We start from the raw sequence: 14031 nt of genomic DNA on the forward strand, positions 1-14031 counted from the left end.
GTGTAAACTAAAAAGTTGCAAAAGAGCCCACACTGCTATACACCCAAAACAGCTCTAAAGACATTGATTTTAAGGAGAACTTAAGGGAGTTTTACATTCTCCAGAAATCACTTCTAAACTATAACTTGTTCCTATTGGCTTTTTTATTGTCACTGTACTAAGATGGTAACATGTAACTGTTAATTTTTTATCTTTCTCTAGTATATCATGATATAAATTCAACTTATAAAAGAACTACAATTAAAATGAAGAAACAGAACCATGGTAAGTGGGACTATTACTACCCAGCAAAGTTTTGTATTGTGCGTAAATACTCAAAAAGTTTGGGAAACATTGTAATAGAAGGTGGCATGTATGGGTGCCAATGTAAAAAAAAAATTCTATCTTCTGCTTGTAATACTTTTGGTTTTCCTTAGTAGCGGACTTCTTTGGCTGGGTCCAAACATAGTATTTTGGTCAATAGGGTTTGGTAGAAAACACACAAACATGAACATTTTTCTATTATTGTTTATGTTGTTTATCTCAAACAACATACATACAATGTGTGAACGTATAGCAGCATCCTTTTATGCGTTGTTTGAGCACTGTGAATATGTAATACAAAACCACATCACTGCATTAATTTAAAACAAAAACGATGGCTGCTCAATTTTATTTCTGCTAATAAAATATTAAAACACTTAAATGTGCACTGTCATTAAACTTACCACACTACCTGGATATGTTCCCAGTAAACCATCCTGCCTGATATGCATGGCTCCTGTGGCCCCTGTTATCTTCTCTGGCTGTTTCATATTCTTTGCCTTCCTTCCCTCCTCTTGCCTACATCTCCCAGCAATCATTGAAGCACTGCTCTGCTTTACCAGCCCCAACACTCCTGCTCTGAGCAGCAGAGAGAGGTTCAGTGTCATGACAGGTACTTTTTAACTTGAGACATTGATTCTACTGCTGGAGGGTTTTGCTAACAAAGACCTCTTCCTTTTTTGGTATAACAAATTTCCAGTTTCATGTTTCCCAACCATGGTGCCTCCAGCTGTTGCAAAACTACAACTCCCAGCATGCCCAGATTGGTCGTCCTGCAACAGCTGGAGGCACCGTGGTTGTGAAGCACTGGTCCAGCTTGATGCAGTCTATTTTTCTGTTATCAGCGATTTCAAGATGAAAAGATACGGGCTGTAATGTTTTTTCATAAAAGTACCAGCCAAAGAACAGAATCCCTGCTCACCTAATCACTATTTTATTTCCTATACAAGGGTCATACAGGACTTATAGAACCTAAAAAAGTCCTATATCTATGGCTCCTGATAAAAGTAGTAGTCAGAAGGGGGAAACAGAAAAAAGAAAGCAAATATATACCTACAGTACGCCAAAAGCGTAGCACAATGTACCCCGATACACAATAAAATACAAATCAATATGTAAAAATATATCATTTTATTTAGTAAAAGGACATAAATCTAAAAGATGTACATGATAGATGGAATAAAATGAATATATCAATATATATAAAAAAAAAAGTTAATCTCAGAATAAAACCTATAAATGATGTAGCAGGATATAAGGGGAAGCAAAAAGAGAGATCCTTGTATATTACAAGTGTGCAACACAGTAAATACCTATGGAGTAAGGGAGTATATGTGACAAATAGTATATAGAAAGCCGCTGGTAGTAGACAAGGTGCAAGTGCTCCACAACAAATTAATCACTACAAGGCAACAAGTGGTCCACAATGGTGTGAAACAAAAAAGTGTGAAGTGCTAAAAAAATTGAGAAATAACTGATGAGCACACATATAATAAAGCAGGTGCTATAATCTAGATAACATATAGTGTAAAACGTGACAAAAAAATATCAAACAACAGATAGCAGCATAAGTAAGGTCACACATATACCGGACTCACCCCCGATCCCACTACAGACCTCCGTCACGTTTCGCCAATAGGAAGGCTTTCTCAAGAAGTGCATATGGTAACTAAAGATACAGTATTTATATGAAGATAACCCAATAGAACCCAATTCCCGGGGTACAGGCAGACTGTTACAGTCCCAGTCGCAGACTGCATAGATACATCCAACAGAAAGAATTTCAGCAGCACACTTGGGTCAATAAAATATCACCAACTTCACTTGAATTGATGGGTGTAATGCTGAAATTCTTTCTGTTGTATGTATATGTGTATAAATATATGGAATAGGAATAGATGATGCATGCAACATGACAAAAAATAACAAATACAAATAATAAATAAGTGCAAGGATGTGGCCTAATTCATATATGCATGCAAAGTGCAAGACTATAGTGCACACATTACAGTTAATGCAATTACAGAATACATAATGCAGAAAGAATAATATATGTAAAAAGATATGAATAATAATAATCCTGTGTAGGAGGCCCCCATATAGCCAAACTAATGAATATGTACAAATATATAAAAACAACAAATTTATAAAGAGACATAATATTGTAAAGCACATGCATACGTGCAAAGTAATTGCACCCATGCCTGTGCAGTACAGACATAAATAGACCTAAAATGTGTATGTGTGCCAAAGGAAAAGGGGGGATGGGGGGAAGGACTCATACAGGACTTGTAGAACCGCATAGAAAAACTCCCCAATAGTATTACGTGTCCACCATTTAATTTTAGGGCCCTAAGATCAGTGCGGATCACATACCTGTTTGTAGGAAAGCTCCGGCTTCAGTAATAATATTTCTGCAGCCAATACTAGGGAAAGCTAAATGCATTTAGATAAATTTAGATCTATGAATTTAGATGCTGTGGACAAAAGTGGAGCAGGCTCTTTTACACACAATATTACTATTGTGATCCTTCTTTTGAATATATTTATTTATGACCTTTTAGAGGGCTTCTATAGTAGAGTGTCAATCTGCTCTTTAAATTGGTTAACACAATAAAGGACAGTTCAAAGGATCCAAATAAGAAATGAATAGCGGCACTCTTCAATTCCATAAAACGCTCTTCTTTATTGGAGCATCATACTCGCGTATATACAGGGCAGTTGTTCCAAAGAGACAACGCAGCCGTTTCACATTGACTAGTGCTTCATCGGGCCTCCTTTGAAACAGAGGGCAGTGCACTGTATACAGTAGATAACACAATAGAGGACTTTGCACTGTTGCAAATGGATCTGGGTATGTTGGAGGCTTGGGCTGAGAAGTGGCCGATGAGGTCCAACACGGATTAATGTAAGGTTATGCACATGGGGAAGAATAATCCGGGCTGGGAATATGTATTAAATGGGAGAACACTTACGGACATGGAAAAGGTACATTTAACGGTTTCAACATCATGGGGTGCATCAAAAGGGCATTGATGCCCACAACAAGGAAAAACCACTCTACCACTGTACAAATCACTAGTCAGACCACACATAGAATACTGTGTACAGTACTGGGCACCACTGTACAAGAAAGATATAGTGGAGCTGGAGAGGGTTCAAAGGTGTAACTAGAGTAATACATAGAATGGGAGAACTATAGTACCCAGAAAGATTATCAGAATTAGGGTTATTTAATTTAGAAAAAAAGATGGTTTAGGGATGATCTAATAACTATGTATAAATATATCAGGGGACAGTACAGAGATATCTCCCATGATCTATTTATTTCCAATACTGGACCTATAACAAGGGGGCATCCTCGATGACTAGAACAGTGTTTCCCAACCAGTGTTCATCCAGCTGTTGCTTTTGGTTGTCTGGGCATGCTGGAAGGTGTAGTTTTGCAACTGCTGGAGGCAGACTGGTTGGCAAACACTGGCCTAGGGGAAGGAAAGTTTTCACACCAGCACAGACTGGGATTTTTTTTTCCTGTGAGACTATGGAACTCTGTGACAGAGGAAATGGTCATGGTGAAAGAGTCTAAAAGGGGGCCTTTTATTTATTTATTTTTTTGTTTATAGCCTTACAAACTATCTAGGGATTTGTCATGTACATGTATATTTTAAAGATTCTTCGGTAAAGGTTTATTCTAATTTAGCACAATACTGGGACAAATTCCTTTAATTGTAAGGATGATACATTTTAAATTTATATAGCCATTACCGTATATACTCGAGTATAAGCCGACACGAATATAAGCCGAGGCCCCTAATTTCACCCCAAAAACCCAGGAAAAGTTATTGACTCGACTATAAGCCTAGGGTGGAAAATACATCATCCATCATCCCCCCTGTCATTTTCACCCCCATCATCATCACCCCGTCATCATCACCCTGTCATTATCACCCCCATCATCATCATCCTGTCATTTTCACCCCTGTCATCATCATCCTGTCATCACTCCCCCCCCTCTTCATCATCACCGCCTGGCCTGTCAATCCCTTTCAGTGGTCTTCAACCTGCGGACCTCTAGATGTTGCAAACTACAACTCCCAGCATGCATGCCGATGGCTGTCCGGGCATGCTGGGAGTTGTACTTTTGAAACATCTGGAGGTCTGCAGATTGAAGACCACTGCGGCCTTCGTCATCATCCAGACCCCCCTTTTGTTTTGTACTCAACTCCCCTCGGTGGGAAGGAAGGGTGAGCTGGTCCGGGTCATCTATGCTTCAGAGACCGTCCGGTGGGGAGGGCTGTCCATCTTCACCGGGAGGCCCTCTTCTCCGCTCCGGGCGGGCCCCGGACTAGTGATGTTGCCTTGACGATGACACACAAGGACGTTCATGCGCAGGTACGTCTGCTGTGCACGGACGTCCCTGTGCATCATTGTCAAGGCAACGTCACTAGTCCGGGGCCGGCCCGGAGCGGAGAAGAGGGCCTCCCGGGGAAAATGGACAGCCCGGAACGACTAACCCTCCCCACCGGACGGTCCCTGCAGCATAGATGGCCCGGACCAGCTCACTCTACGCCTGTTTCAAATCAGCCGATGGCTGTCCGGGCATGCTGGGAGTTGCAGTTTTGCAACATCTGGAGGTCCGCAGGTTGAAGACCACTGAGAAGGGATTGACAGGTGGAGAGTTCACTCGAGTATAAGCCGAGGGGGGCGTTTTCAGCACGAAAAATTGTGCTGAAAAACTCGGCTTATACTCGAGTATATACGGTATGTTATTCCGCTAGTGCTATATAAATCTGTATGCAGTGAGCTGTCCCTGGTGACAAAAGGACACAGCCGCTACGACACGGTCACTGCAAGAAGGGAACACTGTTTAATGCCAGGTATAACAATCGTGTTCCCTGGCTCATTCCTGTGATGAAACTTTTTCATATAATATATATATATATATATATATATATATATATATATATGTGTGTGTATATATATATATATATATATATATATATATATATTAATGAGTAACTACAGATGTTGGATTTAAGACCGCTAGTTTAGTTTAACACAGTGCCTAGGGACATTAGAATGCCAGGCTATGCTGATACCATTGGTGTGTGAAGTATTACATATGTACTGTCTTGTTGTCTTCTGCCTCTGGATGCATTGTGAAAGTTGGAGCCTGTGCAGGTATCGCAGCAAGATAGGACAGTGAATGAATTGCACTGGCCTGTGAAACAATTCCAGGGAAATCCTATTACAGCCAGCTATGCTTTACTGCACTAATGTACTTCTTTTTCTTTTAAACTATAATTGAAAAAACAAACTATAAGCACCAGCAGCCATTTTTTACGACCTGAAGAATATATTGATTTTCCTGCTGCAGCAGGCGGGGAAACACTCTCTAGACACATTTCATCTGAATGATCTTTAAAAGGCTATTCATCACAGTTTAATTTACTAGATAGACGAAATATTTAATTTCACTTGCTGGCTTCCCAGTTTCCTTTCTCTGTAAATTGTTCCAGTAGGTTTTTGGTGCACTTTTGGGAACGTTGTGTTCTTACAGATTAAACTATAATTTAATGCCACACAGCTGCTGCGGACATAAAATCGCTAGGATAATTTGGAACAAGGGGCATGTGCTGTCCGTCACCAGAACTGTAATAGGGAACTCTGGTCAGCACCCAAGTGAGAATGATAAGTGCTGTACAATGCAAGTGAATGTCTCGGAAATGTGCTTTTCCTTGTAATAGCATTAGAGAAGTAAACATTTCAAGTATAAATCCCGTATCACCGAAGTGGCAACACTGAAAATGTCATAAAGGTAAAAAAAATCTATAAATCTATATATAGAGTTGTAAGCAAAGTTTGCTCCGTGCGCCGGATAACTGGGGTGCCGCGCCAGAGGGCGGGGGGGCAGCTGGACCCCCGGGATCAGACATCTTATCCCCTATCCTTTACATTTATGCTCTGTACTGGTCACGCTGATGTCTGCCATTAACCCCTCAGATGCCATTATCAATACTGATCATGACATCTGCAGCAATGCAGTGCTTCTAATGGTTGATCGAATCGCCAGTGGCGCGTGCGTAAATGTCCAAACTATGAAAATATAAACGTAAAAAGAAAAGTCCAGAATTGCTGGGTTTTTTTGCATCACATTCCCAAAAAAATATATAAAAAGCGATTCAAAAGTGGAACAGATCAAAACTACAGATCACGGCACATAAAAGGAGCCCTCTTACAGCCCGTCTAAGGAAAGATGAGAAAGTGATAGATGACCAAAAAAGGGCTATTTTAAACATACTTTGTTTTTTTTTAAGGCAGTACAATAATAGAAAAGTATCTAACAGCAGAAAAGAAAATGTAATTTTTTCCATAAAGTGTTCAGCTTGAAAACGAAACCTTCCAAAAAATTGCAAAATTTAGGTTTTCTTTTAAATTTTCCCACATATATATTTTTGGTTTTGCCATACAATTTATGGTAAAATGAGTGAGGTCATTACAAAGGACAATTGATTGCTCAAAAAACAAGCCCTGATATGGGTCTGTGGATGGAAATATAAAAGAATTAAGATTTTTTTTTTTTAAACTAAAATGCAAAAATTTGGCTGTGTCCTTAAAGGGGTATTCCAGGTCAAAACTTTTTTTTATATATCAATTGGCTGCGGAAAGTTAAACAGATTTGTAAATTACTTCTATTAAAAAATCTTAATCCTTCCAATAGTTATTAGCTTCTGGAGTTGAGTTGCTGTTTTCTGTCTAACTGCTTTCTGATGACTCACGTCCACGGGAGCTGTGCAGTTCCCGGGATGTGACATCATCATTGAGCAGTTAGACAGAAAACTTCAGAAGCTAATAACTATTGGAAGGATTAAAAATGAAGGTCACAATAGATAAAATGATTTCAAAGCTTAAAAATATATACTAACACTATTTATTGAAAGTGCATCAGGTGAGACACAGGGCCCTTGTGGCTCCTTCAGGTACATCTAATCATAGGTTGGATAACCTATACAATAATACCAGATAAATAAAATAAGAGGGTAAAAAGAAGTGAAGATGATTAGTGTCCACACACACACGGTCATGCAGCTCCCAGAAATATAATAATGAAAAAGGAGGGGGGGGAGTGTATTAAAACTTAACTTTTAATAAATCTGTAGTTAAGACACATAGATATGGTGTGATGTAAATATATAAAAGACGTGGATTCTAGTACTGATCCCACCGTCATACACACAGGATAGACTGCCAGTAAAGAAATTTCTTGACTGTCTAGTTGACACCTAATAATAATGACCCCCCAGTTCACATTTAAACAATACACTGCAGGTCAAATAGGTGTCAATATTGTACTGAGCCCTTTCTCAACACGTTTCGATCAATTAGTTATAGTGGCCTCATCCGGGGCTATCAAATAAATTTACAGGTACAAGCCACCGCTCCATTTCATTAATAGATGGCATGAAAAGAGCAGTGTATAACAGAGGGTCACCGATACAGTTATGACCCTCTGAGACAGTATAAAGCCTCAAATATAATGTCAGGGACGTATCCCGAGTTTCCTGCAAAATAAGCAAACACAGGCTACATGCGCACATGTGAGAGGATTGCGGCGTCTGACAACATATCCGGTTCCGGAAACAGTGGGCGGTACCACAGCTATGTCGCCCCGTCCAACCCAGAGGCCCAGGTAGGGAGGCGGGTCTGCTCACAATGTTTACATCTGGTGCCGCAGAAGTGTGGCCATTAACACACACTGTTCCAGACCGTCTGTTGTTACTTTAGTACATGCAACTTGCATACACAATACATATTGGCTTTTGCTGAACATTACAGCCTATAGTACTCCTTGGAATAGACTGCCAGCTATAGCACGCATATTAGAAGTATAGATAGAACAACTACCAAATTTAACCAAAAAATAGAAATGTAAGATAATGACTGACTAGATATCTATATGACTAATAGACATCCATAAAGGAATATCTAACGCCCAAAACAGAAGGGGGGGGGGAGGAGATCCCAAGGGTTAAATTCTGGAGTCAGAGCAGGTTCAGGGATGAGGGGTAATGGAGGGGGCAGGGGAATATGCAACTGTGTTAAAAAGTAATACTACCGAGGGGACAGTAGAGGAGCCCTATTTGAATAGGGAGGGGGAGAAGTGGTTTGGACCTAGTGAGCCTAATTAAACACCCTAGGTTAGGTTCCAGAGCGGGACCGCCCTTTTTAGGGCGGCCACCCTGCCTAGGATCATGGCCTATCTAGGGCATGATAGGGTGTTTGTTAGGCTCACTAGGTCCAAACCACTTCTCCCCCTCCCTATTCAAATAGGGCTCCTCTACTGTCCCCTCGGTAGTATTACTTTTTAACACAGTTGCATATTCCCCTGCCCCCTCCATTACCCCTCATCCCTGAACCTGCTCTGCCTCCAGAATGTAACCCTTGGGATCTCCTCCCCCCCCTTCTGTTTTGGGCGTTAGATATTCCTTTATGGATGTCTATTAGTCATATAGATATCTATTTAGTCATTATCTTACATTTCTATTTTTTGGTTACATTTGGTAGTTGTTCTATCTATACGGTCTGGAACAGTGTGGGTTAATGGCCACGCTTCTGCGGCACGAGATGTGAACATTTGGGAGCAGACCCTCCTCCCTACCTGGGTGTCTGGGTTGGACGGGGCTACATAGCTGTGGTACCGCCCACTGTTTCCGGAACCGGATATGTTGTCAGACGCCGCAATCCTCTCACATGTGCGCCTGTAGCCGCGATAACTGCACGGCTCCCCGACACTGCGGGCGCGTACATTGAGACACAGACTGGACGCAGGAAATGTAAGTGGATCGTCTTTTTTTCACAGGCACTGCTCCTAGATTGAACCGCAGGTTGATAGTGCTTTCTGTGTTTGCTTATTTTGCAGGAAACTCGGGATACATCCCTGATATTATATTTGAGGCTTTATACTGTCTCAGAGGGTCATAACTGTATCGGTGACCCTCTGTTATACACTGCTCTTTTCATGCCATCTATTAATGAAATGGAGCGGTGGCTTGTACCTGTGCATTTATTTGATAGCCCCGGATGAGGCCACTATAACTAGTCGACCGAAACGTGTTGAGAAAGGGCTCAGTACAATATTGACACCTATTTGACCTGCAGTGTATTGTTTAAATGTGAACTGGGGGGTCATTATTATTAGGTGTCAACTAGACAGTCGAGTAATTTCTTAACTGGCAGTCTATCCTGTGTGTATGACGGTGGGATCAGTACCAGTATCCCATGTCTTTTATATATTTACATCACACCATATCTATGCGTCTTAACTACAGATTTATTAAAAGTTAAGTTTTAATACACTCCCCCCCCCCCCTCCTTTTTCAGATAAATAAAATACAAGCAGAATATACATGCAATGCAAAATATAATAATTGCCACCCGTATATATAAAGGAAAGTTCAATAGTTCTACTCGTTTACCCTTTTTTATGCCATTATTGAACTTTCCTCCATATATACGGTTGGCAATTATTATATTGTTGCATTGTATGTATTATTCTCTTTTATTGTGATTTTTTTTTTTTATGCTTGTATTTTATTTTCCTGGTATTGTTTATATAGGTTATCCAGCTCATCATTAGGTGTACCTGAGGGGTAGCCACAAGGGCCCTGTGTCATATATGTTTTTAAGCTCTGAAATCCTTTTATCCATTGTGACCTTGAGCACCAATTTTTTTTCCTTTTCATCTATCTTTGTAATGTAAAATAATAAATGACATGAGTATTCCTATGTAAGAATGTTATAAAACAGTGATTACTATTTTTCACCACCTTACTCCTGAATGACGTTTGTAGATCCAATATGTGCAGACCACATTTCTTCAATGTGAAAAATTTACTTCATCACAGAGGTAGAATTAGGATTTTACCACTTTGTGATGGACCTCATATTTCTCTTTGTTCACAGAAATTCTTATTTATGTTTAGGTTATGGTCTACATTGTCACAGAGCGGTGATCACCATCTGCAAGTTAATTGGTATCAAAGACATGTATGCCAAAGTTAATGGTTCAGTCAACATGCTTAACCTCACAAGGGCGCTCTTCTTGGGTCTGGCGCAGCAGGTTAGTCACTATTGATTTTACAGTAATATATATATATATATATATATATATATATATATATATATATATATATAATTTTTTTTTTTTTTTTTAAGCAAATTACTACAAGCATAACAATTACAACCATCAGTCTTGCATGGCATTAGCCCACTAACAGCTTCACTCAATGCTAATAAAGTTTAGCCCGTGCTGGGCTCATCCTGATCACACAGGCACTGTCACAGTGCCGGCGGTATTAACACTACACAGCTGGGACCCTGCTGCTACCAAGATTGGAATTAGTCTTGTCCCAGTAGTTTAACCCCTAAAATTTTGCAGTCAGTAGCAACCATGGCTTCTTAGTAATTTTTATGGCTTCTTAGAGCTCCCTCTATTACTCATCAGCAGCATGTGATCACAATCGTTGTGCCATTAATTGCTATGTTAGCCGGAGGCCTTACAAAAACCTCCACTACCACAAAGTAATATGCAGTTTTCAGAACTGGAGTCATGATTTGCATTGCTGTAGATGTTTTCTTATGCAATAAATACAAATTTCTATACCTTACTAGTAAAACACTGGGGCGCATAGTTTTTTCTTCTCTACAGTACTACAGTATTTAGTAGTGAATTACATCAGCATCCTCTGCCCTCCTACTTCCTAGAGGAGACAGTGCTTACTTCTAATATTATAATTTCGTCAGTACCGTGAGTGCTATAATCTCCACAGTCAGGTAACTGTCTTTGTAGAGTCACAATGGCCGGGTGGTAAATGGAGTTCAATGTGTTTTGTTTTTTTTGTCTCTTGATTTAGCATTTAAAATCATTGCAATATCGGATCAATATGATTTTCTAACTGTTTGCTTTATTAACAGGAGACCCATCAAGACCTGGCCAACAAGAAAGGCCTGCATGTAGTGGAGTTTAGAGAAGAATGTGGTCCTTTACCCCGTATTGTGGCTTCACCTCAAGGGGCACTCTCTACAATCCCAGAAGCGGAAGGAGAGATCCCTGACGTAAAGCTAGACTGGAATGAAGTAAAACTAACCCAAGGGCTAAAACGTTCTATCTGGGCCAATGTGAAGAGGACAGTCTGGTGAATTTCCAAAATGAAATTGCCCTTCTACAATACGCATTGCAGACTGTGTTATCACTTTCTTCCCCCCCCCCCCCCCCTTTTTTTTTTTTACACAGCCCTAAATAGAATTCAAAGACTAATTCTTATGACTGCCTAATGATGCCCATCTTGTGTTACTGTCATTAAATCAATATTTGACATGCCGATCAAAGTTGCAGTCGCATCGGTTCCTACTCCTGAGACCTGCTGCAGTCATGAGTTATTAGCCAGGGAAGCGAGCTGTGTTGTATCCTGCGGCCCAGCCCGCAGAGAGATCCGTACATTTATCTGTATAGGCTTCTATCCAGAGAAACTTTATGCTGTTAAATTTCTTTATCTTTATAGTGGTGGTTGCTCTTCTATTCTGATAGAGCTACCGTTAGAGGGAGCAGAGGAGCATACTAATGTATTTTTCAGTTTAATATAAGTGGTCCCTTAAGTTACAATGGCATCAGGTTACAATATTTTTTATATTTAATGTTTTTTTTCTGGACCATTGTAACTTGAAACCAAACTCAACATACAATGCCATAGAAAATCCTGATCTGCAAAACCTGTCAATGGCTGAATGAACTGGCCAATCAAAATGTTCATTTTACTGGTAAAACACCTGTATTACTGAAGTGTATACACTTACTGACTGTTTGGTAGCGCTTCCTACAGTACAGGGAGGTACTACATTTTTTGTACTACTTTTTACCTGTGCCATGGTAGCTGCACCTTTGTACACAGGTGGGGATGGCTCAATTTTACTTTTTTGGGACACTGTGTGTACTGTACAAGACCATGAAAAATCTCCTGTCCTCTACATAGACAGTGATTTACAGCTTCCAGCAATTCTTTCTTAATTTCTTTCTTTCTTAATGTAAGGATTAGCTTTATCTGGATTAGTTATCAACTTATTTTTCTTTAATTTTTAACAAACAATGGTCATCCTGGAACCAATAAATATTGTAATTTGAGGGACCACTGTATAACAGTATGCAGTCAGCACCTGAGCTCCCTCTAGCGGTGGCTGAAGGTAGCCCGTATGCAATGTTATTAGTCTTTGACTATTCAAAGGATTTGAGGCTCTCCATCAGAAGCTATGTGCAGAACCCTATAAATATAAACTGTAAGTTAAGGATTTAGTAAGCACTGAATTTGGATATTTACCTATTGTTTTATATTATGGCAATTTTGGAGATATGAAATAAAAGCCTGTCATTTCAATCACATACTATGTAATGTGTATTCCAAAATGTAGAAGCCCCAGACACATTATGAACACCTCATCCGTGCAGTGAATATGAATAAATAATTTTTTCCATATATATTCGTAGTATTCCTCTTAATAGGAACAGTGCTGGGAGCTAACTTATTGCTTTTCTGAATGTCATATTAGGTTAATGCAAATGAATGTCTAAAAGTGAACATTATATAAAAATATTAGAAAAATGGTTTTGCCATTTTTAATATCTGAGAAGATAACTTGTCACTTTGCTGGTAGCAGTAAAAAATTATAACTATGAAAGTTTTTCATATATACTTTAGGATGTAGAGCATTTCCCTGTAAATTCATGTGTGTATATATAAAGTCCTTGGGATGTCCTCTTTCGGCAGATGGTTAAACATTCTGTTTCTTTGTTTTATCTGTTTCTCAGAAAACTGTTTTTTCTGGCAATTCTGATGTGTTGTAATTTGAACCTTTATTATCACACACCTTTCCTTGAGCCCTGAATTGCAAATCTACCTAGTTTGTTATCATCTCATCTGGGTTTCAACCAAAAAGCAGCAATTGTGAGCATCTTCTCTAAAATGAAATCCAACAATATGACTGTAGAGAACAACACAAGCACCAATATTTACATGGATATACCAACTGTTTTAGCCCTTGTTCAAAAATGTGTCTTAGGCTGCATTCACACCTCGTTTTTTACATACGGGTGCCGGATCCGGTTGGGGAGGGGAAAACCGGGCGGTCCCGTACCCCAGCCGGATCAGACCGTGACTCCATTTACTTTAATCAGCTGAACGGAGTCAGTTTTGACCCGTATGCGGTTTTCTGACTGGACCTAAAACCGTAGTATATATATCAAGGAGGAAGCTTTTACTTCATATCCCGTCCTCATATATTGTAGTCATATCTCGTCCTCATATTTTAGTCATATCCCAACCCCATATCCCGGCCTCCTATCCCGGCCTCCTATCCCGACCTCCTATCCCGACCTCCTATCCCGACCTCCTATCCCGACCTCCTATCCCGACCTCCTATCCCGACCTCCTATCCCGTCCTCCTATCCCGACCTCCTATCCTGACCTCCTATCTCGACCTCCTATCCCGACCTCATATCACGACCTGTAATATGTGTACCAAGTATTAACGAAATATCTCCAGCCGTTTGGAAGTTATGCAGTAACATATCATTCCCATAGACCTGTACGGGACTTTAAACAAAAACCCCGACCCTGGCAAATGGGGGGGAGTAAGGGTTAAATCACCTATCCTATGTTTGTTGTTGACATATAAATA

At 39.9% G+C, this 14031-nt stretch overlaps 1 protein-coding gene across 3 annotated transcripts in view; it reads left to right on the forward strand.

Annotated features, from left to right (window-relative positions):
* The window catches only part of MRPS5 (mitochondrial ribosomal protein S5), a 91724-nt gene extending 78573 nt beyond the window's left edge, over nt 1-13151 (forward strand). For 2 of the 3 annotated variants that reach the window (XM_056567542.1, XM_056567541.1), the window contains exons 9-11: nt 202-264; nt 10287-10423; nt 11278-13151. In XM_056567542.1, the coding sequence (XP_056423517.1) occupies nt 202-264; nt 10287-10423; nt 11278-11502 (425 nt within the window). In that variant the 3' untranslated portion in view covers nt 11503-13151. The remainder of the gene's footprint in view (nt 1-201; nt 265-10286; nt 10424-11277) is intronic. The other variant, XM_056567540.1, reaches the window with a different exon arrangement.
* The last annotated feature ends 880 nt before the right edge of the window (nt 13152-14031 follow it).

Source organism: Hyla sarda, chromosome 3 (assembly GCF_029499605.1).
Source record: "Hyla sarda isolate aHylSar1 chromosome 3, aHylSar1.hap1, whole genome shotgun sequence".
Classification (NCBI taxonomy): domain Eukaryota; kingdom Metazoa; phylum Chordata; class Amphibia; order Anura; family Hylidae; genus Hyla; species Hyla sarda.